General features: G+C 34.6%; 1 protein-coding gene across 5 annotated transcripts in view; it reads right to left on the bottom strand.

Annotated features, from left to right (window-relative positions):
* Positions 1–199: 199 nt before the first annotated feature.
* The window catches only part of IL6ST (interleukin 6 cytokine family signal transducer), a 52,680-nt gene continuing 27,063 nt past the window's right edge, over positions 200–25,816 (bottom strand). For 2 of the 5 annotated variants that reach the window (XM_055331709.1, XM_055331708.1), the window contains 12 exons: positions 22,207–22,373; positions 21,474–21,628; positions 19,407–19,566; positions 17,417–17,499; positions 16,475–16,685; positions 15,616–15,798; positions 13,787–13,888; positions 13,235–13,381; positions 12,780–12,920; positions 9,216–9,312; positions 6,247–6,328; positions 200–5,469 (listed from right to left, as the gene is read on the bottom strand). In XM_055331709.1, the coding sequence (XP_055187684.1) occupies positions 4,732–5,469; positions 6,247–6,328; positions 9,216–9,312; positions 12,780–12,920; positions 13,235–13,381; positions 13,787–13,888; positions 15,616–15,798; positions 16,475–16,685; positions 17,417–17,499; positions 19,407–19,566; positions 21,474–21,628; positions 22,207–22,373 (2,266 nt within the window). In that variant the 3' untranslated portion in view covers positions 200–4,731. Of the gene's footprint in view, positions 5,470–6,246; positions 6,329–9,215; positions 9,313–12,779; positions 12,921–13,234; positions 13,382–13,786; positions 13,889–15,615; positions 15,799–16,474; positions 16,686–17,416; positions 17,500–18,974; positions 19,014–19,402; positions 19,567–21,473; positions 21,629–22,206; positions 22,374–25,816 lie in introns of those variants that run through there. The other 3 variants (XM_055331710.1, XM_055331711.1, XM_055331712.1) reach the window with 3 other exon arrangements.

The following is a 25,816-nucleotide window of genomic DNA, read 5'->3' as shown; positions in this document are numbered from 1 at the left end:
AGTCCATTCCATGTTACTAAGACCAAGATAATGTACTAATTTTCTTCTAAAACCCATTCCATTATGCTAAATGAACATTTAAAAAGCCAAAGAAACCTCTAAAAGCATCTAGTTTACACTAAGACCCAACAGCAGTAGTGACAAATAAGTTTTCTCAAACATTACATGCAGTTACATCACATTAGTGATCACACAGAAAAAAATTTAAACAAGAATTTATTTCTTAAATTTACTTGAAAGATTAGAGCTGATACATTTACAGTAACATTTAGACTTGTTAACATAAGACTGATAACTACGGTAACAATTGGCACATGCAATTCACTACACAAGTGAAAATACGTACAATACTCTCTAGGCAAGCCTTCTACGTGAAGGTAGACTAGGTGGGGGTAAAATAGCAAGTGAACTTGAAAGGATTGCACTTACAAGTAAAAGGGTCACAGCTGGGATATAAAGAGGATACATACCTAATGCTAATCACTGTATTGTAATACTAGCAAATTGCACACTTATTTAGAGTATATTCAATAAACATATATTAAGACAAGAATTTTCAAATATCTGCTTTTAAAATACCCATTTGACATCACATTTTGGTATTCATGTTATAGCACTTGAAACATGTAGTTACCATCCAGACGAAGCTTGTTTTTTAAGGAATAAGAGATCTAGGACATGTATCTCCATTGGTCTTCAATGCATTTTCATTATAATCAACTTTAAAGCACTGGGTAATGAAGTGAAACTAACCCACTTGTAGGAACTGCTGACTGCGAAAAGCCCTTAAAAATTTACGAAAAATATGGACACCAATTGAGCTCACACTAAGTTCCCTTCTTTCCTTTTTAATGCAGTGTAGACCAAAATACCATGCTAATGCATACTAGGAGCACATGTGACAAAAAAAGATTGAAAAGATGGTACATTTGGCTCTGGAAAGTCTGTTTTGACTTACACCTGAATTCTGTTTAGAAGTAGTCAGCAGTTCTGAAAAGGAACTGCTATCAAAAGACCAGCCAAAAGAATTAGGCTCTAAGTCGTTAGTTTATACCATCTTCGAAATCCATGAGAATGACCAATTTTATTTACTTACTTTATTATTTTTTTTAGTAATCTCGGGATCCCTGGGTGGCGCAGCAGTTTGGCGCCTGCCTTTGGCCCAGGGCGCGATCCTGGAGACCAGGGATCGAATCTCATATCGGGCTCCCGGTGCATGGAGCCTGCTTCTCCCTCTGCCTGTGTCTCTGCCTCTCTCTCTCTCTCTGTGACTATCATAAAATAAAAATAAAAAAAATTTTTTTTTTAGTAATCTCTACACCCAGCGTGGGGCTTGAACCTACGACACTGAGATCAAGAGTCGCATGCTCTTCTGACTGAGCCGGCCAGGTGCCCCGACAATGAACAATTTTACGTTAAACAGCTTGCCATTTTATGGCTCCATAGTCTCAATACATAGAAAAGTGCAATGAATTTTTTAAAGCAGTATTACTCAGGCAACAGAACTGAACACGACCTGCAACAGGAAGCTATCCCAGTAACTTTTAACAGTTGAATTTTAAAAATTTTATATAGCTTATTACATTGACATACTACCCCTCTCAATGAAGTAACAGATATATATGGTTTAAAAACTTCTTAAAACCAAACATAGGAGAATGATGTGGAATATAACAGAAGGGAAGAAGAGCTCTCCTACTTATACTCGGTTGATACATGCCAGTTAACAAGTTTTAGAGAATTGTATGTACGATTATCCTATTTGTACATTATCTGCCATGATTTTAACTAGTTAACCCTGTGGAGAGAACACAGACATTTTAAAAAATTTGATTTCTATTTATGAAACTATTTAAGATGTTCTACTTAAAGGATGAGCTTTCATAAATAAATGTTTTACAAGTATATTTCTACTTCATGAACCGTGAACTTCACAGTAAGCTAGGAAGATTAGGTAACTTCATGTGTAAGGTTGAAATTAAATGAACAGACAGGTAGAGAACTGATATGAACACAGAACATGTGAATGGTTTTGCTTTTCCCCCTGCTTCTACTTCCATGTTGGGTATGTTCCTGGGTGCTGACCTACTGATCCAAGTTTAAAAAAGAAGTTTTAGATTTTAATGGGTTTGAGGTTTGGGTGTTTCCCCATAGTTGCTCAGCATCATGCCTTTATAAGGGGGTGGGATACCCAACACACCAGGAACAAACTACAGTGGCAATACATGTGACACACTTGTATTTTTAATCCCATCCGAGGGCAAGTGCATCAGAAGCAGTGCATTAGTTTTGTCCATTGAGAGGCTCTGCCAGCATTACTTTACAGGAAATTTTTAGATACTCAAGAGTTAGTAACACAGCCACTAACTCATAGACTCATTTTCATATAAACCAGATTTGTTTCTCTGCCTACCTAAGATACAATTTCATGCCTCAAAACAAATTACCCTGAAACTTGAAGAAACCACCCCTAACCCCAATTTATCCTAAGACCTGGCTTAGGAAAGTAGTTTTGTACTGTAAACAAGTTTGATGAATGCTTTTCTCTTGTCAGGCAAAGATGTATATCACATATTAATAAACGAATCTAGGGCTATTTCCTGAATGGATTATTTGTATAGCAACTATTTAGTATGTCTAAAGTGGCCTGGCAGCTGGGGGACACCCAGGGCACCATGTTTGGACCAGTTTCAACAGATTTGCTTATACAGTGTTCTTTCTTCAATGATTTCATTCTTATTCCCTTAGATTATGAGTTAACATTTTCTAACTGCTCCTATGCCGCCGAGTACACATGTCACACTGGAATTCTTCCTAATGCTGCTGTTTATCATGAGGAAGGGTAGAGCTGACCATGATTATAATAACATGACTACTTACTTGGAGGAAATGAAAAATAAAATTGATAGAAATTTCTTGACAGACTCCTAGCAAGATCAGTGAAATCCTGGTTTGGATCAGGCTTTGACCAACCTAAATGGTGGTGGTGCCATTATCCTGTAGTGTGACTTTGGGGTCCTTCTGTCCCTATTTGGCTTCTCTGTGCTCAGTCTTCATCATGTGCTTCCTTGCCAATCTCAAGATGCCTCTGCCCCATCTCACCAAGACCATGTACGTGAAAGCGCTCTGAAACATAGCAGGCAAGAATACACAGGATATCTTGTAAACAGGAGGTCTAATATGGACAATATTCTTATAGTACTGAATAAAATTAGATTTCAATTGTCAATGTATAGCAACTTTCCTTAGCCTTTTATTATTGAGTAACTTCTACAAATTATCTGAAGTTGGCCTGGTCTTTGTGAGTTAAATACGACAGAATACCAAAACATACTTTCTGCAAATCTACTTGATAGCACTAGTGAACCACTAATGATTAATGAAAATTTCTTCATACTTCTTGTTCCTGTCTTTTGCCTGCCTCCTTGTCAAATGTGGTGGGTAGGTAGGGTATGGCATAAATGTGAAAGTGGGGTTAGTGCTAACTCTGGAGTCCTGGCTAACTTCTCTCTGGGAAGAACAGAACATGTGGGGAGAGGCTTAAAATCTAAATCACAATGGGGAACCTACCTCAGAACTGGCAGATACTAATAAAATACTATCCCTTAATTAAGTGCCTTTACAACAAGGGTATGCACTGTGATATTTACGAACATCAACACGTACATTTTTGGATGGTGCTTTATTTTGGTAAGTAGTGCCCATGTCCTCTTAGTTTGCTTCACACAATTAGAGAAAAAAAAAAAAACAACCTTCAAATCTTGGCCTACTTAAAATCAAAACCAAAACCTATTAAATTAAAACACATTTTAAGGTGAAGATTCATTGTATAAAGTGCTTCATCAACCAAATTCTCTAGCCTTTTAACAAAAAGGGTCATAATGTTTATAGAAAAATGTTAATAAATAAATTTTCATAAATGGCAAAAATTTTTTTAAATGGTTAACACAGTTTGGCATTCACTGCTACCTCCAAACTGGGCAGTCTGCTGAGTTTGTAAATAATGACAGAAAGCAAATTTTGAAAATTTAGTTAGATTATTTATGATTATGTAATGTTCAAAAATATTTTTTTTAATTTGCAAAATTCAGACTCTAGAATTCCATTTTCTAGTTACTGGCAGCATCATTACCAATGGAAGAGAGGAAGAGAATGTCCTACTTTCTGTTGGTAAGATTATAATTAAGCCCACTTTTTGGGGTGGGGGGGGTTTGAGTTTGGTCAGACATCAAAAACTGGGTTTGTAAAATTATGCCACCTGCATCTCTTTAAGCTGTCAGCCGAAGTAGAGTCTAGATCTTGCTCATCTTATTTTTTAATCTTAACTCTATCTCAGCCAGTGTGTTTGGTGACTATTCTCATTAAAATCAGTATAGCTGTGCTAAGTATATCACTGCTTATTATTTAAATACCCTCTGTTTTCTAGCTACCAAAACAAAGTTTTACTTTAATAAATTTCAGACAAGCTTTCTGTTTTTCTTCAGTGCAAACATCCTGAAACAGCACAAAATCATTCAGCTATTCAGAGGATGAAGTCAGTTTATGTAGTGCTTGAAAGTAGAATCCCAGATATTCTGGAAGAAAAACAGCCCATGTGGGAGGACAGTTTATTGTTGTCCTCAAGGGCAAATTATCATCTTCAGTGAGTGAAGATTATTTTTATCTGAAATAACAGATAAAATTAGCTTTAGTTTACAGGTACTGCTGAAGTTGTAACAGGAACTAGTCTTTTCACTGAGGCATGTAGCCACCTCTTCTGACAGTCTGTGGTAGGTAACTTTTAGGCATTCCTTCATCAATTGCGGCCTCCATCCCAACTGTTTCAAATCTCTCTACCTGTCCCTCAGTACGTGGGCCAAAAGCATCTGCTACAGAAATTTCCTGAAACATTTTCATTTGCCCAGATCCACAGGGCTGTGAAATATCTGAAATCTGCTGTTTGAGTCTAACAAAATCTTCTTCATTGACTGATGAAACTTGCTTTGACCTTTCAAAATGTGAAATATCTGGACTGGTTTCATGTTGACTGCAGTTCTGTTTGAAATACTGTTGCCTGGGCAAATTGCCAACACTGCTATCTATGTTATCTACCAGCTGTAGATCTTCTGGCCGCTCCTCAGAATCTAATAAGGGCTGGGTGGACTCGGATCTTGAGAAGACTTGGACCGATGGAACCTGGTGTCTGTAGCCACTGTGCACCACTGTGGAATACTGGACGGTGCCCGAGGTGTTTTGTGCAGACTCATTTTCATCGCTGCTAGAAATGCTTGGCCTAGAGGAGGACATGCATGAAGACCCTCCAATACCACTGCTGTGTCCTTCAGTACTAATTTTTTCCTTCTTGAACAGATCCAGTGATTTCAGATCTTCTGGAAAAGGCTTTTTGTCATTTGCTGCTTCTATTTCCACAACACTTACATCAGTGAAATTACCATCTGAATACATTTGATCTTTTGAATTAAAATTATGCTAAGAAAGAAAGAAAGAAGAGGGTATTATCATCTATGGCATATGTTCATTTAGAAACTCTGAAGCACATATGGCAAATTCTAGTTAAAGCCACAGAGAAATGCATCTCTGAAACTTCTCAGTAATTCCCATGGTGCAGAGATAATCTATCAGTAAGCCCTGTCAACTAGCTGAACTGCAGATACTGTTGGAAATGATTCTGAGAAATATGAATCAGGCTGTATTTCATGAGAATTCCAAATCAACACTGTTGTTAAATTTTGATAAGCTACTGGTGTACAGAGTATTTCATTGCTAGAGTACAGAGCCTAGGATTAATAGGATAGAAAAACTAGAAACCATGAGAAATCAAACTCAAATGACTTAAGTCTTATAGAAGATTAAAATGTGTTACATAGTTTAACATAAAATTCAAGAATTATTAGAAGGTAATATAGTTCAGTTATTGTGCTTTTAGAGAATTTCAAAGAATTTAATCTAGGTTTCTAGAAATTATTTCAACAGTATTAAATTGGATTTAAATTTGGTTTTAATATCCAGTCCAAATGCTTGCCTTCTAACACAGTTGCCATATAGTAGTATTTACACATGAACTTTTCTATTTGCAAGTTCAATCAAGTACTTTTCATGTTTACTGACTAGACTAAGGAATATCAGAATATGCTGTGATAATATCTTACTATCATTTACTTTCCAATTTGGTCTCATCATTTGGTCAACTCCTTAAATGTACCCTTAACATGCCTGTGTATAAACAAGTCAGAAATATTATCTTACCCTTGGAGGTGTATGAGGTGACCATTGGGCAATATGACTCTTTGAAGGATCTGGAACATTAGGCCAGATATGTTTCTTAATGCTGGAGAAAAAAGAAATATAATGTCTGTAGAATTACATGCAGTAAATAATAGTCCCTAATTCTAAACATGAATTTAGATTCATGCAATAAAAACCAATTAAAAGTTGAGCCAAGTCACAAAACTTTATAGTACACCCCCTTCCCAACAACAAAAAAAGCAAAAGTGTTCCATTTCCAACTAAAATCAAATAATAAATTATCACATAGTTACCAGATAAAACATGATAAATTTGGTTTTTCACAAGATTATTTCCCTTAATATAATTCCTAGCTCAAAGTTAGAGGTCCCTAAGTGTATATTAAGTATACAGGAAGTGAGTCATCTTGAGAATAGGTTCAAATATAAAAATAAAAATGAGTAATAAGATCCTAACAGACTAGACTGACTGTCCTGTGGAAACTACTATAACAATCTGGGTGTAACATAAAAAGCAATAAAGTTAACAACCTAAACAAAAAGACCAACCTGTCAATAGGTGAATTCCTGGAAACGGACTGAAAGAAAATCTCAGTTAAATTAACCTTCCTCCCATAGGAAAATTTTAGGCTCAAATGGATTGGTAAATTCTAGCAAACACTTAAAGAGAGAAATAATATGAATCCTATGTAAACTCTCCCAGAAAACAGAGAAGGCAATGTGTCCCCATTAATTTGATGAGGCTATTCATTTTATGAGGTAATTACTATTACCCTGATTTCAAAAGTAGATAAAGACACCACAAAAGAGACCAGACTAACATCACTCATGAAACATAAATGCAAAAATTAACACAATGAATCCAGAAAAGTCTAAGAAATGCAAGGATGGTTTAGTACATGAAAAAAAAAAAAAAAACAACGAATAAAATTCATCATATGTGTAGGAAGGAGAAAAATAGTATGATCATCTCAACAGATGCCAAAAAAGCACCTGACAAAATGTAGCACTTAATGATGACAAAAACTCTCAGCAAAATAGAAATATAAGAGAACTTTCTCAATTAATTAATTAATTAATTAATTATAGTCACACACACACACAGAGAGAGAGAGAGAGAGAGAGAGAAGACAGAGAGAGAGAGAGAGGCAGAGACACAGGCAGAGGGAGAAGCAGGCTCCATGCACTGGGAGCCCGACGTGGGATTCGATTCGATCCCGGGTCTCCAGGATCACGCCCTGGGCCAAAGGCAGGGGCCAAACTGCTGCGCCACCCAGAGATCCCAACTTTCTCAATTTAAAACCACATCACACATAATGATCAAGACTGATCAATGCTTTTTCTCTTAAAATTGGGGATAATGAAAAGTTACTACTCAATCAGTATAATAAAAGTAAATGAAAACATAAACATCAGAATAACCATCTTTACTGGTGAGCAGTGAAAATGCTAAGAAATCCAAAAAGGGACTAGAGTAGATGAATGTACCCAGGTCTTAGTATATAAGGACAATATATTTTTAAAAATCGCATTTCTAGCAATGAGTGACTAGAAAATAAAAATTTCTCAAAATGCCATTTACAATTGTATAAAAAATATTTAGGAATAAATTTAACATAAGATGTATAAGGCTCATTATCCACTGGAAACCACAACACACTACAAAAGAAAATTAAAGAAAATCTAAAGAATTAACATGTTCCTGGACTGAAAGGGTGACTTATGAAGATGCAAACTCCTGTTCAGATTACATTTTTTTCTCTGAACCGATTTACAGATTCAATAAAATCTCAGTTTTTAAAGGAAATTCCTTTCCATAAATATTATAAGCTTATGAAAGAACCTAGCCAAAATAATTTTGAAAAATATTGTAAGAATTCTACTAGCTGCTTTCAAGCTTATTATAGAGTAGTAAAAATCAAGACAGTATGGTATTGGGATGAATAGACATATAGATCAATTGAATAGAATTGAGAATCCACAAATCCAGACTTACATGGAAAATTGATTTTGGCAAAGATATCTAGGCAATACAAGTATTTTCAGCACGTAAGGCTGGAGCAACTAACTAGTTATCTATGACAAAAAAAGAACTTTGACCCTGACCTCATGAAATTCTGATTATATCACAGATATATGGCTAAAATGATTATAGTTCTAGAGGAAAACAACGTATTCGTGACACTGACTTAGGTAAAGATTTCCTACATAGGACATAAAACAAGAATCACAAAAAAATTGATAAAATGGACTTCATGACAATCAAAAACCTTGTTTTTCTAAAGTCACAGTGAAGAAAATGAGAAAAGCCAGAAGACCAGACTTTCCAAAATACATTTGACAATAATTTTGTACTCAGAATACATAAAGAACTCCTAAGTTCAATATTAAGGCAAATAACCCAATGTAAAAATGGCATTAACACCAATAAGAAACTAGCTAAAATTAAAAACCCTGACTGTACCAAGTGTTGATAATATGAAACTGGAACTCACAGAGCTGGTGAGACTACAAGATGGTGTATCTGCTTTGAAAAATAGTTTGACAGTTTCTTATAAAGTTAAATAGGCACTTACTATATGACCAGCAATCCCACTACTAGCTTTTTCACAAGATAAATTATATGTCCACACAAAGCTCTGTAGGTGAATGTTCATGGCAACACTATTCACAATAGCCCCAATTCAAAGAAACAACCCGAATTTCCATACCAGATATATGAACAAACTTTGATATATCTATAGATTACTATTCAATAAATAGAAAAATAGGAGTATATGCAACAATGAGTCTCAGAAACACTATATAAAAATAAGACTACATATTATTTGACTCTGTATGAAATCCTAGAAAAGGCAAATCTACAGTCACAGAAAGCAGATCAGTGATTATGTGGGGCTAGGGGTTGAGGGAGAGAACAGAGCATAAACCCAGGAAAAAAACACCAAAAATAAAAATAGGGGTACTTACAGGTCTCGCTTATTAAAGCAGAACAATACTCCCAAAAGAGTAGTCAACAGGAATGCTAAACAAACAGGTACAACTATGGCTTCAATTTCTCCTTGAGCTAAAAAACAGAGATAAGAAGGAAAAAAAAAAAAAAAAGAAAAGAATTGTCAGCACACGTACTAACACAAATAATGAAACTTCCCAGCCAGAGAGGACTGTTGAAAAGACAAAATACCATCCTGTTTTTATAGCTCTTTCAAAGTTAGAGGCTATTTTCTCCCCCTCTTTCCTTGGTAAATGATATCCTAGCCCCTTATACCTTACACAGTAACCTGGCCACAGGGTAAGATAAACTGTATGTTGGTTAGGGGAATAAAATGACTAGTTTATCTTACTGGACAGACAATCTACCAATAAGTTAAAGCTTCCAAACCTAATTATTACATTTATGATTTCCCCTCAGCAGAGCCTTAACAAAACCTTATCTTTGAGGTCTGTTTGAGTTCTGTGGAGAAGTGGAAAAGTTGCACTGTGATCCTCTATAAGAGATAAAGGTTCAAGCAAAATTTTTAGTAGTTATTTACTATTTTGAAATAGATGTCATTGGGGCACCTGGGTGGCTCAGTTGGTTAAGCGTCTAACTCTTGATTTTGGCTGAGGTCATGATCTCAGGGTGGTGGAACTGAGTCCTGCATCAGGCTCTGCACTCAGCAAGGGGTCTGCAGGAGATTCTCTCCTTCTTTCTGCTCCTCCCTCTCCCCCACCACATGCTTGCTCATGTGTGCTCTCTCTCTCTCTTAAATAAGTAAGTATATCTTAAAAAAAAAAAAAGATGGCATATCCGATAAACGGCTAAGGATTTATAAGAATCTCTTTTTTTTATAATTTTTATTTATTTATGATAGTCAGAGAGAGAGAGAGAGGCAGAGACACAGGCAGAGGGAGAAGCAGGCTCCATGCACCGGGAGCCCGATGTGGGATTCGATCCAGGGTCTCCAGGATCGCGCCCTGGGCCAAAGGCAGGCGCCAAACCGCTGCGCCACCCAGGGATCCCCAGAATCTCTTTTTTTATTTAATTTAAGATATTACTTCTTTGAGAGAGAGAAGAGAGCACAGGAGGTGAGGAGGAGCAGGAGAGAGAGAAACAGGCTTCTTGCTTAGTGGGGAGCGCTAGACAGGGCTCGATCCCAGGGCTCCAGGATCATGACCTAAGCCAAAGGCAGATGCTTAACCAACTGAGCCACCCAGGTGCCCCAGAATTTTTAAGAATCTTAAGCACCAGGAGTGGAAGCACCTAAAAACCAGTAAGCATAAGATTTCTAAATAGCAGATGATCCCTAATCTGCATTTAAAAGAGGGCTGACTTAATCAAATGAATCACTAATTGGATAGTTTATATTGTGGAGATATTTTTTAATGATTTATCTTCTGGTTGTCTCAGGTTAACTCCTCCAGTCTCCTTCTAATTAGTATTTTATGGGAAAAATTTATAAAATATTGGAGTCACATACTATTCATTTACTCTAATCTTTGCACCACACATATCCCTTTGTAGGTAACTTGATTTTCTATGAAGCCTAACACACAAATCAGTAAATCAGATCAACAGACTATAGATTGGCATATACTAACTCTTGTACACTCAGGTTTCATATATATACCAAATTGAATTCAGGCAGAACCTTTCTTTACTGCTGCTCAATTTACTATGTTCTTATGTCTTGGACCTTTGCTCATTCTGTCCTAAGATGCCCTCCTCCTCCTATTTGTCCACATCCTAATCTTGAGGCTCAAGTACTCTCTCCTTTCTTTGAAGATGAAACTCCTCCCCTTTAAATTCCTACTCTATCTACTGCCTACACAACCCAAATGCTTTTCCATTTAATTATTTTACTTATGCTGTATTTCTTCAAATAAGCTGTAAGGTCCTTTGGGAGCATGTTATATGACATCATAATAGATCCATAAAACAATAAACAGATCAGAGAAAACAGCAGATGATGAAGTAATCCTAACACATATGCTCTAATTTTTAGAAAAAAAAGGTATGCATAGAAAATACTAGAAGACTATACAAATATGTTAAGAGATTATTCTGGATGAGGGATTAGAAGTGATTTTTCTTTTCTGTATTTTATGGTATAGTTTAGAGGACAATATAGGATGCAGTCTACTCCCATTAATGAATGTTACTTTCATAATCTGGATAATATTTTAAAAGTTTATTTTTTTTTCTAAAGATCAATTTCAAATATTACTTGTTACATATATATTTTGTTAATATGTCACCACAAATCTTATTCAGAAATTATATTCATTACTGGCTATCCCAGCAAAGCTCAGGATCTTTTATCATCTATTTTATGTAATTATTCATTCATTTTCTCTTTCAGCAACCATTCAATCAACAAGGGATATGGAGTTTCTATTTATCAATTGCTGTGCTGGTACTTGGGGCTGGGGGTTACAAATACAATTACAATAAAATAAGGTAATTTCTGTAATGATTAAAAATGTAGTAGGACTAAAGAATGCAGCTTCAGTCTGCCTTAGGGATGCTACAGGAACAGGCAAAACAAGAGAAGGTGAGTAGGAAAAGACAAAAAGATGGAGAAAATCATGAGAAGCTTAGGGTCAAGGAAAGAGACTATGAAAGGGCATGCAAAAGCAGTAATTAGAAGACATGATCAACAGGACTTTATACTTGGCTTATGTAAGCATAAAGAAAGGAAGAAATTTACTATATCCTTATCTAAATCTCTGGCTTTGGCAAAGACTTGCATGTGGCAGGGAAAAGAGAAATGTATTGGGAAGGAGAGAAAGGATGGCTGAAGTCATGGACAGGGAGTGTGAATAGGTAGATAATAAAAGAGGATTGAGAACAGAGTTCTGGAAAATACAAACCATTTTTAAAAAGAGCGAAAAGGAGGCCAAGAAGGAAGTAGAGAGGGAGAAGACTCAGGAGAAGGAGAATAAATTTGCTATTACAAAAAGAAGTTAGAAGAACCAAGGGAAGAGGCAGTTTCAAGGATGGAGAAGCCAAGAGTCAAATGCTGAGAAGTACAGAAAAAAGAAGACTAAAAACATGCTCTGGAGATCATAACTAGGAGGTCTTCCCTGAGTGACATCAGGGAGATTTCAGTGGAGTGGTGAGTTGGAGTCCTGTTTTTAGCAAGTTAAAGACTGAGTGGAGGAATGGAAGTGGAGCCTGCAAGGGTGGACTCATCTTTCCAGCAGCCTGCCTATAAAAAGAAGCAATAAGAGAAGGAGGAAAGAGACCACAGTTGACTTTAGCCAGTGAATATATGAATCACTTAGAAAGAAACACAAATTCTTTTGGCATTTATAGAGTATAGATGAAATCAGTCAGAAGCAGTTCATGAAATAACAGAGGTGAGTTTTGACAGTTTAAAGAAACAACCAAAATCAGATAAGCAGTACAAAGACCATTATTTATGGACAGTGCATTTCTATGAATCCAAAGACGCACTTTTAACAAAATTTTAGCTTATTAACTAAGCTGGTTTTTAATCTGATTAAATTTTAAAAAGAAAACAGAAAAGAGCAAACATCATTATTTCTTACCAAACTTTGGTGTAGTAAAAGTGAATTCTGGGCCATCCTTTCCACCTTCGTCTGTGTATGCTGCCATTCGTACCATGTACAAAGTGTCACTGGTCAAAGAGGACAGTGTATATTCTGTGTGGGAAGAATCCACATTCACAGCTAGAAGAAATCAAGAGGTGTGCTTTATTACTACTCAATGTCTCTGCTTGATTTGGCTTTTATTTGACATTGCAAAAGTATTAAAAAGGAATAAAAATATATTTTTCAGAAAACTTTTGTATCTGACAATATTTTACAATCATAACACAGTATGTCTTCAATATAACCATGAGAGCCACCACAAGGCATGTTCTCAGGTGTCTCTTTTCTGAGGTTAATATACCCTACTAAGATGTATAACATAAGGTGAGACTTAGTATCTAAAACCTTAAGAAAAAAACCCAGTAATTCTTAATAACTGATAGTTTCATTACCAGTTTCATTTCCAATGATTGTTCTATAAAATATAGTATAATTTCGGATAAATCCATTCTGAACATCAACAGGAAGTTGGTCCCACTCTAAGACAGCTTCATTTTTCCCCACTTTTTTTGTCCGAACAGTAGGTCCTTTGGAAGGTGCTAGAACAGAATAAAAGTATTTGATAACTGAAAATCATTACGATTCAGTCTATCACTAAAATTTGCCAAAATTTCATTATGATATTTGAACATTATGAGACACCCCCTTATTTTAAAAAGATAAAATATCTTTGTTAACAGAAATTTCAACACATTCCATTTTTTTTTAAAGATTTTATATATTCTTGAGAGATAGAGGTAGAGATAGAAAGAGAGAGAGAGAGAGAGAGAGAGATAGGCAGAGACACAGGCAGAGGGAGAAGCAGACTCCATGCAGGGAGCCTGATGTAGGATTCAAACCCGGGTTTCCAGGATCACGCCCTGGGCCGAAGAAGGCAGGCAACAAACCGCTGAGCCACCCAGGGATCCCTCAACACAATTCAAAGAAAATGAGTTTGGACTTACGAGCTTGCTTAAGGTAAGCTTTTATGGACTCAGTGCTTCCTGGTCCATCAGCATACACTGGAGTAACTGTTATCAAATAACATTTGCTCTCTGCTAGGTTTCCTAAAGAAAGAATAGGAGAGTAAGCATTTTTTCCCCCCATAAGAAAAAAGAGTCTAATTCCATTATTTATTTTTACATTATAATTTCATGGTTATTGAACTTTCTTTTCTAACTGCAGTTTTTAAAGTAAGCATTGCTTTTTGTGTAATGGATTCAAGCTTAATAGAGTAAAGCTATTTATGAAAGTAAAAGCTTACTTTTATTGCCAATATGATGTATATAAAAATATACTGTCAGTAAAAGTAATTATATTTATATCCAGAACTTCTAAAATACTGATTTTGAATTATTCTTGGCCTTATAGCTTGACAGTGTTTGTATATATTAACTAATTATCTGAGAACTGCCTAAAGACTCACTGGTAAGAGCTAGGAAAATGGTCCTGGTTTGTCAGGCAACTGGGAAAAAAAGAATTCATGTAATTTCCCCCAGAAAGTAAAAAAAAGTTTCAGAATAAAAAGTTATCTTGAATATCTCTTTATAATCTCTTCATATTAACAAAGTATCTATTCCTTTAATATACAATAGTAAAATCTTTTAATCTTTCTTTTTATATAGAATTTTATCTGTCCACAACAGAAAATAAGGTATTTGTTATACTGAAGCTTATACATTCAACAAGAACTTCTATTTCCTTAAGCATTATTCATGAAGTTATATATGCTCTTTTGCTTTCTTAAACAGAGTAATTTTACTTTTTCTTGACTCAATATTATCAGGAAGATAATGATTAAGTGTTATATTCTGCTGTAATACAGTGATGTTGTAAGAGCTATTGAGCTTTGGGGCTCCCTGTGCAACCTGAAGGTCTCTGGAGATTATGCCATGCTTTCTTAAAAACATTTCTATTGTCCAGTTACTATCAACATGTATCTTCTCTCTAGCTCCACCTGGTTTTTAATTTGATAAGGCTGATAAACACAATAAAATTTATTAAAATTGTTTAATAAATAAGAGGTTAATGAGGGCCAAATAGCCTATTTTATAAATAAAACTCACAAACTTTATGGCAGATATGTTCTTGTTTTACAACTTTTCTCTAATTAATCCTATTATTCATAGCTGAATTCTAATGTTTATACTTCTTCACTAAAAAAACCCCAAAAAACCAAAAACCCAGATTCAAGCAGAATGTTTTCTCTTTAAAGTTGTTTTATCACTTTAAAATTATGTATTAAGTTGTACCTTAAAACAAAGAGCAATCCACCATTTTGGAGCTCTACCACATCATTACTTTCTGTCCTCCATTATAACTTACAGTTAAAAGACATAAGGAAATCTGAGTTCTAGTTCTGGTTCCCCCTATTCAACATTTTTAAGAGGTTAACAAGTCATTCAGATGCTACAAGAAATTATTTTCTCACTGCAGGAGGAGGGAGTTAAATCAGGTAGAGAAAACATGCAACTAAGTACCATCAGAGGTCAGATTAGATTTCTTTTCCTTTACCGTTAAGTGTTTCTTTGATGATCAAAATACTTAGTTATAAAAAGAAGATACTACTAACCACATTTTGTTGATAAACAGACCCTACAATTGAGAGAGGTTAAATGTGACAGTGTGAGAGACACACATCTAGAAAACTAGATGTAATCAGTAACTGCCACAAATTGACAATCTTTTCAATGGACCACAACATCTATAAAGCATGAAAAAATATGTAAAAGAAAAATCTATCTGAAGAGTTACACAAAGGATATCAATTTAAATTTCTTCTAGCTGGGTATACCTCTTAAATAGGTGCGGTGTACAGTACCATCTTCTTGTTGCCAGTCTTGGATACAAGGTGCTTTATCTGATAATACACACCACTCAAGTATGTATTTGTTTACAGATTCATTTGGAGCAGTCCATTCTACCCAAAGCATATTATCTTTGGGAAATGCTTTAAGATCCGTTACAGGGCGAGTAGCTTTAAAACAAAGTTTGAATACTGATATGATAAATGAACATTTAAAAATTTGAAATTTTGATATTTTACATTTGCTTGACCATGTAACCTTGCTATCGAATTTTGTAGCCTATAATATTACTATGTATTTTCATGAATAAAAGCACTTTATCATAATTTACACATAGATAATTTATTTTGAAACGAAAATTTTCTCAAAATTCTTCAAATCTTTTCTATAGGTAAATGGCAATTTTTCTTCTTTAAAGCAATAAATATATCTAAGTGATATTCGTCTATGGTTCCCAGAGCCTTAAAGTAATATTTAAAAAAAACCAGATAAGAAATCAGAAAATTACTTCAAAGTTTAAGTGAGGTGCATAATAATGGAACAAACTATGTGGCTGTTGACTTAGAATCATTATGTATTATGCCTTAGAATATCTTATATATATATATTTTTAAAGATTTTATTTATTTAATCATAAGAGACACAGAGAGAGACAGAGACACAGGCAGAGGAAGAAGCAGGCTCCAGGCAGGGAGCCAGATGTGGGACTCGATCCCAGGTCTCCAGGATCATGCCCTGGGCCGAAGGCGATGCTAAACTGCTGAGCCACCCGGGTTGCCCCTGTCTTATATATTATCAACTGCCATTTTCCACCCATAAGTCTGACTCCAACTCACAGACACAAACCTTGAAAGTCATAGGCAGGGATAGTTAAAACAGCTGCATTTGATTTGCCAACCAGATTTCTTGCTGTCAGAGTCGCTATATAACGATCATTTGTGATGTTTACTGTCCATTTTGTGTCATTAACTGTGTAATTCTGCAAACGTGATTTCCATCTTGTGAGAGTCACTTCATAATCCAAAATTTTTCCATTAGCTTCAAAAGGAGGCAATGTCTATAATAAGATAGTTTATTTTTTAAAATATGTTTAACAACTCTTTAATAAAGCTAATCATTTTTCTCGATGTTCACAAATTTTGTTATGTCAAACCTCTAAATGTTTAACTGAAAGGTACTGGCAACCTTATTTACAACTCACTATCCTAAGTAAAACTACTACATAGTAAATGAGTAAACCTATGACTTTGACTAGGCAGGAAAGTAGCACCGTTTTGTTAGCTTTTAGGTTTCTGCACTGTGACTATCTGGCCCTAAATTATTTTATGCTTGAGTATTTTTCTTTCTTTTCTTTTCTTTTCTTTTCTTTCTTTCTTTTCTTTCTTTCTTTCTTTCTTTCTCTTGTATGATACATTTGCATTTATGGAGTTGACAATAATTCTTTATTTCCTATTACTGGCATAATTTTATATTTCCTATTACTGGCATATATTTTGATTACTCAAAACCTCTAATAATTATTTTCTATGAAACTGAGGAAAGTTCAATGATAGACAAGATCCTTCTTATAAAACTTCCATAGAATTGTCCTAAATTATCTATGAGATATAACCTGCAGCTTATGCTCTTTTATGTAGTACACACGAGGCTTTGTGTTTGTATGTTATCAAATGTTTTCCTGATATTAAGATGAATAAAATTTGAAGTTAAAAAACTATACTCATAATGCCATAAAAATGTATTTATGTAAGTGAAAAAGAATATAAACATGCAATTTTTGTTTTTTACCTTCCATATGAGTTGTACAGATCTATAGCCATGAGTATGAGATGGCTCTATCTTATACCAGAAACTTGGTGCCTTGGATGGTCCTAAAGAAATGACATAAACTTTTTAAAATAAAAGTTTTTAACATTAAAATATAATCTCGGAGATTATTCTTATTTTGTTCTTAATATTCTTGCCCTTCAGTCACATGGTATCTCTCTTTGTTTAAACTAGCATTTTTCCGCACCCTAGCATGCTATGCCTGGGTCTTCCTTTAGTCAGAATGACAGATAGCTTGATAATTTAATTATGCTGGAATGCTTTTCTAATCTTAAAATTGTAAAGCTACAAATATATCCTAAGGTATAACCAAAGATGCATCACCATTTCTTACTGCTAAAAATCAAGTTGAAAAATTATATTTAGATATATACTTAAAACTCCTGAATTCATATATGTAAGAATACAAAACAAAATAAATGGGGTAAATGTGGGCTAAGTTTATTACCTTATGTTGGGATGATTGTTTATAGGATATAATAAAAATGAATTCACAGCATTTTCTGATAATCACCAATCAATGTGAAAAATGAAAGTCCACTTTATAAAACCAAGTATCAAATGCTAGTAATTAGGTTTTAAAAATTCCTATGGAATCAACTGATTTTTCAAATTTTTTATAAATGCAATTATAAGATATGGCACTCAATAGAATAAAAAAGGATCTGAACAAAATCTAAGCAGTGATATGCTGATTATAAAAAGGTAATTATGGAGGACAAAATAGAGAAAAAAAGGCAAGGCAGATGAGGGAGGTCAAGGCTGCCAGTACAGGGGGTTCAAACAGATATACATACATGAGTATACAAAATAAAGACCAAGAAACTCTAAGAAATGTTACAGGCCAGAAAGACTTCCTAACATAAGAAGAACCTAGAGGCATCATTCATTAAGTTGAAGAAATGCTTAATTTAATGGTTCATCATTTTCCAGGTATCTCTTTGATAAAGATTATGTAGTACCATCTCTCCAGAAAATACATATAGGCACTAACCATAATATTTTGTCTACACTTTAAAGTAGTTCTGGAACCCACCCCTCACACTCCCCAGACTGACCCACTAACTTTCAATGCCCCAATGATTCCAGTAAGAATTCCTGGCCAAGACAAAGAAATCCGGTTGAGAACTCCCAAATCAGCAATAGCAGAATTGCTTTCTTTCATGTCATTTATGAGAATAAAAGAAAATTCTTTGTGAAGAAGGGCACTTTACTTTTCTACCTTTCACACGTTGACTTCACTATCTAGTGGAGCTGGAAATGAAAGAATAGAGGTGGTTATAGGAGGATTTACAGACATAGCTGTTGCCATTGACACATGAAAGGTGAGACTATTAAAGAAAAATGTTCAAAAAGAAAAATCTTTATGCCACAGGACTATTTCTTGACTGCTACAAAAGAACTCAGTGATGTTAACTGCTCTGGGCAGGGAATCTTACCTTAGACCCTATACCCTTTAGGATTCTGTACTATATGCCCTATATGATCATGGAGGGAAAAAAGGAAAATGAAAATAAACCAACCAAAACTCCAGGGTCCTTTTCAAGGGGTTTAAGTGCTGGTAGAAAAAAACATAATAGTATAAACATATTTATGATAGTGAGGGACTATGGTACATTTTGCTAGTATGATTTTAATGACTCAGGATATGATTCTCTATATAGGGACATCTCTGAACCACTGTCCTTTAATAAAATGTTCTAGACTTAACTGTTAGGTCAACAGTTTTCTCATGGTCATTCCATGATAATTTTCTTTATTAAAAATCAAATAGATTTATACTATCAATGTACATTTTATATCTTGATGTCCTTAAAATAAAACTGTAACATGTAAATTTGAATAAAATAATCACAAAAATAAAGCAATGAGGTCTTAATTATTGAAGCCAGGCACAATGCATAGCCGCAATTCCAAAACCTTTATTTCTTCATATATCTTAATTACTCACTATCTTCATATGTGATACCACTTGCTTCTTCACTCCAGTCACTCCAGAATCCTTTACCATCTTCCTTCATACAACGAATCCTAAACACATATTCTGTAAAAGGTTTAAGGTCCTGGACAGTGAATGAGTATCGGGTGGATGCTGTATCTTCAGGAGGAATCTGAAATCAAAGCACATCAGCCAACAAAAAATCCAGTGGTATTTATTGTAAGGGTCCTAAATTCCCTAAGATTTTAGAAAGTGATTTAATGAAATGAGAATAAACTCAAGCTCTGGAAAGAAATAAGTGCAAGTCCAAAAGCAGTCTAAATTAGTGAAGTTAATAGATTTAGGAAGTATGGAAGTATCTATTATTAATCATTTATTTTTCTTTCTTTCTTCCATGGGGCCTCTACCACTTAGCAGGAAAAAGATGGTATGTTCCAATTAGAATTTAATTCAAGAAGAGTTTACTAAAGGAAGTATGGGCAGAATGGAGGGAAACCTTAGACAGTGGTCAGGACTTTGGGGCTTGTAGCTATTATCACCCGTAGGCCCAATGAGGCGAGGTACCAGAAACTGGGAGAAGAGTCAGTTGGGGTTAACTTGAGAGGAGCAGTGGCCTTAGGTTGAAAGACATGGGCAGCTCCAGGAAGGAAGCAGGGAAAATAAATATGCTGATCTCACTTTTCTTCCCTCCTCTTTCATCAGACCCTCTGGCTCCCACTAACCATATTCATGAGGAAACCAGAGAGAATGTGAATCCGCAGATGAAATTCACACGGATCAGCATTCCAAGACAGAGTAAGGTAGAGAAGAACAGAGTACAGCTCTGGATAGGCAAAAGGAAGATATCCAGCTCAATCAAGAAAAGCAAAAGGTATCATTGTATATAAACTTGGTTTTCAGGAAAAGAGAATATATAGATAACTGATTGTACTACTCTGAGATTTCAATATTGAATACAAAATAGGTATATCAACTTTTTTGTATCAAAGAATTAAGATTCTATGATATCAAAAAATATTTTGAAGTCCAGGTATGTATACTCTCTGTAAAACATGAGGCATTGAGCCATTTTCATTTGTTGCTTTTTCTAATTTTATTTTGAGTAGCCTTTTAGATAAGTGGAAAGGAGAGCAGAAGTATTAAGGTTATGGGCTCAAATCCCTTATGAGCTCATTATTGCAACCAGAGAAAGCAAAAGCATACTGTTAGTGACAAATGAAGCTATAACAAAGAATATCGTTGGGGAGCACAAAGCTATGGTGATCGTCTTTTAAATAGTTCCAAGCACTTCTTTCGGTGACAGCATCATCTTTGGTTCACTGTTCCTTTTCAGTCCTATAAGTTCCCAACAACTCCTTCCTCTACTAAGAGGTTGACAAATTTTCTAAAAATGGCTAGATAGTAAATACTTTATGCTATGGGTCATATGGTCTCTGCTCTAACTACTCAACTTGTGCACTGTAGCACAAAATAGCCAAAGACAATATTAAAAAAAGAGTGTGGCTGTGTTCCAATAACATTTTATTTATAAAAACAAAGCAGGCTGAAATTGGCTTGCAGATGTAGTTTGCCAACCCCTACTCTACTTTAGTTATATAATCTCTTCATATATTCCCCCACTTAATATGCTTATTTTTTATGTTCCTTTAGCCTTCCATCAAAAGTATTATTTCTGGGGTACCTGGGTGGCTGAGTCAAAGGGTCTGCCTCCGGCTCAGGTGAGGACCTCAGAGTCCTGGGATCAAGCACCACCTTGGGTTCCCTGCTCAGTGGGGAGTCTGCTTCTCCCTCTGCCCCTCCCCCCAGCCCATATGTTTTCTCTCTCAAATAAATATATAAAACCTTAAAAAAAAATACTATTCCTTATCACCTTGTATCGCTTCCATACTTCTCTTAAAAGCTACTGTACTCAGTAAAACTCTATTTTTTATCTGAAAGTCCTCCTGTTTGCCCTTATGAAATATAGAACAAGAGGAGATGTCAAGCAAAATATTTCATATAACCACAATCTTAGGACACTGAGACTTTTAGGTTAGAGGGATGCAAGACTATTTGCATAAACAGAAACTTGCAATTTACCTGACTCCAAGTTGAGGCATCTCTGGTCCTATACTGAATGTTATATTTCAGTCCTATAAAACCCTGAATACTTGAGTTGATCCATGTCAATTTTAAGATACTGGACAGTTCCTCTGAGTTGCTTACTGACAAATTATGTGGTGGACTGGGCTTCACTAAAGAAAAAAAATAAATCTGAATGTTTATCATGGTTTATTTTTACAACTTCTTACATAAAATCGAACATACTTCTTATATTTTCTTTATTTCACAATATTCATTCTTACCAAATGAACTAATTTTTTTGAAAACAATGCAATGTCATACTAATATAATGAAGAGCAAAGGTTTCTAAAGAAATCTTACTTTTCTTTGCCAATTTATTATATGCTCGTTAATCTTTTTAGGTTCAGTTATCAAAAGTATTTATGATATATGTATAGAAAAAGACAATAAAAATCAAACATGTATACTATGACTACTATGTTATAAAATGTTTGAAAATTGCATAAATACTAACAGGTAACATTCAAAGTGAAAACTGCTGTAAGTACAGTTAGATTATTGAGATTTTTCCAGATTATTTTTAATGTTGATAAAATGAATTTTTAAAAGTCACTAAGATAGTAAGTGCTTGTTTCTATATTAATTAAAATTTAAAAATCACTTTATTTATTTATTGGATAAAAACCACTTTAATTAATAAGCCACTCTATATATCCTAATAAGTTCTAAAATTCAGGTTTATAACTACCTTTATCTACAGGATCAAAATTTATATGATCTGACGTAACCTTCCCAAGGGCATTCTCTGCTTCTACCCAGACTTCAATGTTGACAAAATACACAGGAGAATAATCAACAGTGCATGAGGTGGGTGTGTCACGTTTTGTTTTACAATCAGCAAACTTCTCTGTTGCCCTAAATACAAAAATGGAAGAATCAGTCATTAAAAATAGATTCTAAAAAATTAGAGTGAAAAAGGTTACTTGATGAGACCCAGATTATTACAGCTTGAAATAAAATTTCTTAAAAATATGCTTTCCTTTAAAACTGAGTTTGATCTATATTTTAAAACACATTATTTTTGAATTTTTACTCCAAGAACACTATTACATTTAGAATACTGTGCTCTATCCCCAATGATACTTCTCTAAAAATCATCTATTTCCTGTAATCTTACTACTATTTCTTTCCATTCCAGAAAACTACCTGCAATGCCTTTCTTTAAGTACAATATGTTTTTTCTAAACACAATATGCTAGGGGGACAGGGATAAAAATTTCTGTCAACCCCAGAAAAATCCCATTAGCCTCTTTGCAGTCAAACCGAGGCAAAGCTTTCTGATTTCTATCACCAAAAAAGTTTCAAGTGATACTACTATTTACTCATTTATATTTAAATTATGTATCAGTTAAAAAAAATACACATAGTTTTTAAATAAAAGAGCAAGTCAAAACCACAAAACAGGAAACTTTTATGAATCACTATGATGTACACACACCTGAAACAAATAAAATATTGTATATCAATTATATCTTAATTTAAAAATTCCTAAAAATCAAAAGTAAAATGAACAAATGAACTCTTCCATTGAGTTGGTATTATAACACATAGGAAACTATTTTAAGTATATTTAAAACAGTAATTTAACTATATCCTTAGTGGAATAAAAACAATCTTAAAATTCTTTTTAGTATTCATATTGTTGGTGCTGTTACTGGCATTACTATTCTGCAGCTGTTATGTTTACTATGAGATAAAGCAAATGAATTATATTGGTGCTGTTGGAGAGGTTTTCAGCACAGAAAAAAAGAGATGTAGATGTTAGATGGATGAAATTAAGTAAAAACAGTCCAGATTTTAAACTAGAAACATCAGTATTAGTACATGATATATTTTACCTTAAAAACATTTTCTAGGTCTTTCTACTGAAAAAGCTCAGAAAGAACAACCCAGTAGCAGTAAGCTCCCCTTGCACCCAGACAATAGATAGTCTCTAAATAGTATTTCGTATTAAATGGAATCATGGCTACTTGGGAAATGGTTGATTTTAGGTCTGGGGCAAGACATATATACTAAGATGAAACTGGAAAATCATGTCATATCAGAAATGAAGGAAGCTGTCAAGACTAATGAGTGAAGTCAAAAGGAAAAGCCAATCTGAGTAAGTTCCTACAAACCAAAGATGGGACAATATAAGTATCAATAAAAATAATGGTAATGGACTGAAACACCTCAAATATATCTTAATATGAATTCAAAATGAAGGGAATAACCCTTCATTATCTACCTGTGGAGGATGCTAACTCATTATAAAACTGGTTAGAAAGGGAAAACATTAATACCATTTTGCTTCTCTATATGAATGTACCTCAGGATAACCAACAGGTAATAAAAGAAAGTTTTAAGTATATCAGGTTTTAAAAAAAAGAATACCACTATTTTGTACCTCATATACAAATAATGATCAATGAAAATCTCAAACCTTTAAGTGAAAAACTAATGGGAAGCAATATAGTTAAATCCCAAAACGTTTTGCTGAGTCATAACCTTCCACAGAAGAGTATATACTGTGTGATTACATTACAGGACATTCAAAACAAGCAAAAATCTACAGTGAAGAAAATCATTTCAGTAGTTGTCTTGTGGGATGACGTGAGATGGGGGTGGATTAGACTGGGAAGGAGCAGGAGGGAAGTTTCTGGGGGTATGAATAATGTTTTATACCTTGGTAAGGGTCTGAGTTACATAACTGTACTAGTCAAAAGTTACTGACTAATACACATAAGGTATGTAAGTATATTTTAAGATACACATAAATTTTACCAAAAACCAAAAAAGTACATGTAAATATCTAGTTAATTACATCTAATTAGTGATGTTAACACCAAAGTGTTTAAGGATGAATTATACTAATGCCTGCAAATCACTTTAAAATACATTTAAAAAAAAAAAAGATGGATAGGTGGGGAGAAGGATGCATAGATAAACATATATATGATACAGCAAATATAGTAAAATGTTAATTGTATGACATATGTGATGGGTCTGTGTAAACATTCACTAAAAAGTTCTTCCAGCTTTTATATTTGATAAAAAATTGTGCCAAGAACTGTTTTATGATCAATTTGTACTAGGGTATGCAGAATGTGTCACTCATGTCAAAGCCAAGTCCAGGGACACCTGAGTGGCTCAGTGGTTGAGTATCTGTCTTTGGCTCAGGGTGTGATCCCAGGGTCCTCAGATCTAGTCCTGCATTGGGTGTCCCACATTGGGCTCCCTGCAGGGAGCCTACTTCTCCTCTGCCTATGAATCTGCCCCTCTCTCTGTGTCTCTCATGAATAAATAAATAAAATCTTAAAAAAAAAAAGCCAAGTCCAATAAACAAAAACTGTCCTTGCAAAAAAAAAAAAAAGGGAAATTTTATAACAAATGGATCAAGCTGACAACTGAAACCAGTGCTCAATCTTAGTACCAGAAAAACAAAAAATATCAACCAAAAGATTTGTTAGAAATAGGAATAAATCAGCAGCCCAGGTGGCTCAGCAGTTTAGCGCCGCCTTCAGCCAGGGGTCTGATCCTGGAGACCCAGGATCGAGTCCCACATCGGGCTCCCTGCGTGGAGCCTGCTTCTCCCTCTGCCTGTGTTTCTGCCTCTCTCTCTCTGTGTCTCATGAATAAATAAATAAAATCTTAAAAAAAAGGAATAAATTTAACTAGGGAGGTAAAAGATCTCTACTCTGAAAAATAAGACACTGATGAAAGAAATCAAAGATGCAATAAATGCAAAGGTGCCCTGTGTTAATGAATTCAAAGAATTGATATTGTTAAAGTGTTACTACCACCAAAAGCCATGTACAGATTCAATGCAGTCCTTACCAAGATTCCAATTTTTTACAAAAATAGAGAAAAACACTCTGAAAATTTATGTGGAAACGCAAAAGACTGAATAGTCAAAAAATCCTGATAAAAATAAATGCCAGAGACATCACACTACCTGATTTCAAGCTATACTACACAGTTAAAGTCATCAAAACAGTATGGTACTATCATAAAAACAAATGGACCAATGGAACAGAACTGAGAGAAATAAATCCAAGCATACTTCAACTAATTAAGCCAATTAATATTTAACAAGGGAGCCAAGAGGAATACTTGTGGGAAAAGAGCCTCTTTTCAATAACTAGTGCTGGGATAATTGGATATTCACATATAAAAGAATGAAATATACCCCTATCTCATACCATTCACAAAAACTAACTCAAAATGGATTAAAGACTTAAATGTATGATCTCAAACCATGAAACTCCTAGAAGAAAACACAGGAATAAAGCTCTGTGACATGGGTCTTTGTACTAATT

This window comes from Nyctereutes procyonoides, unplaced genomic scaffold (assembly GCF_905146905.1).
Source record: "Nyctereutes procyonoides isolate TBG_1078 unplaced genomic scaffold, NYPRO_anot_genome, whole genome shotgun sequence".
NCBI lineage: Eukaryota > Metazoa > Chordata > Mammalia > Carnivora > Canidae > Nyctereutes > Nyctereutes procyonoides.
This window is presented reverse-complemented; position numbering and strand designations above follow the sequence as displayed.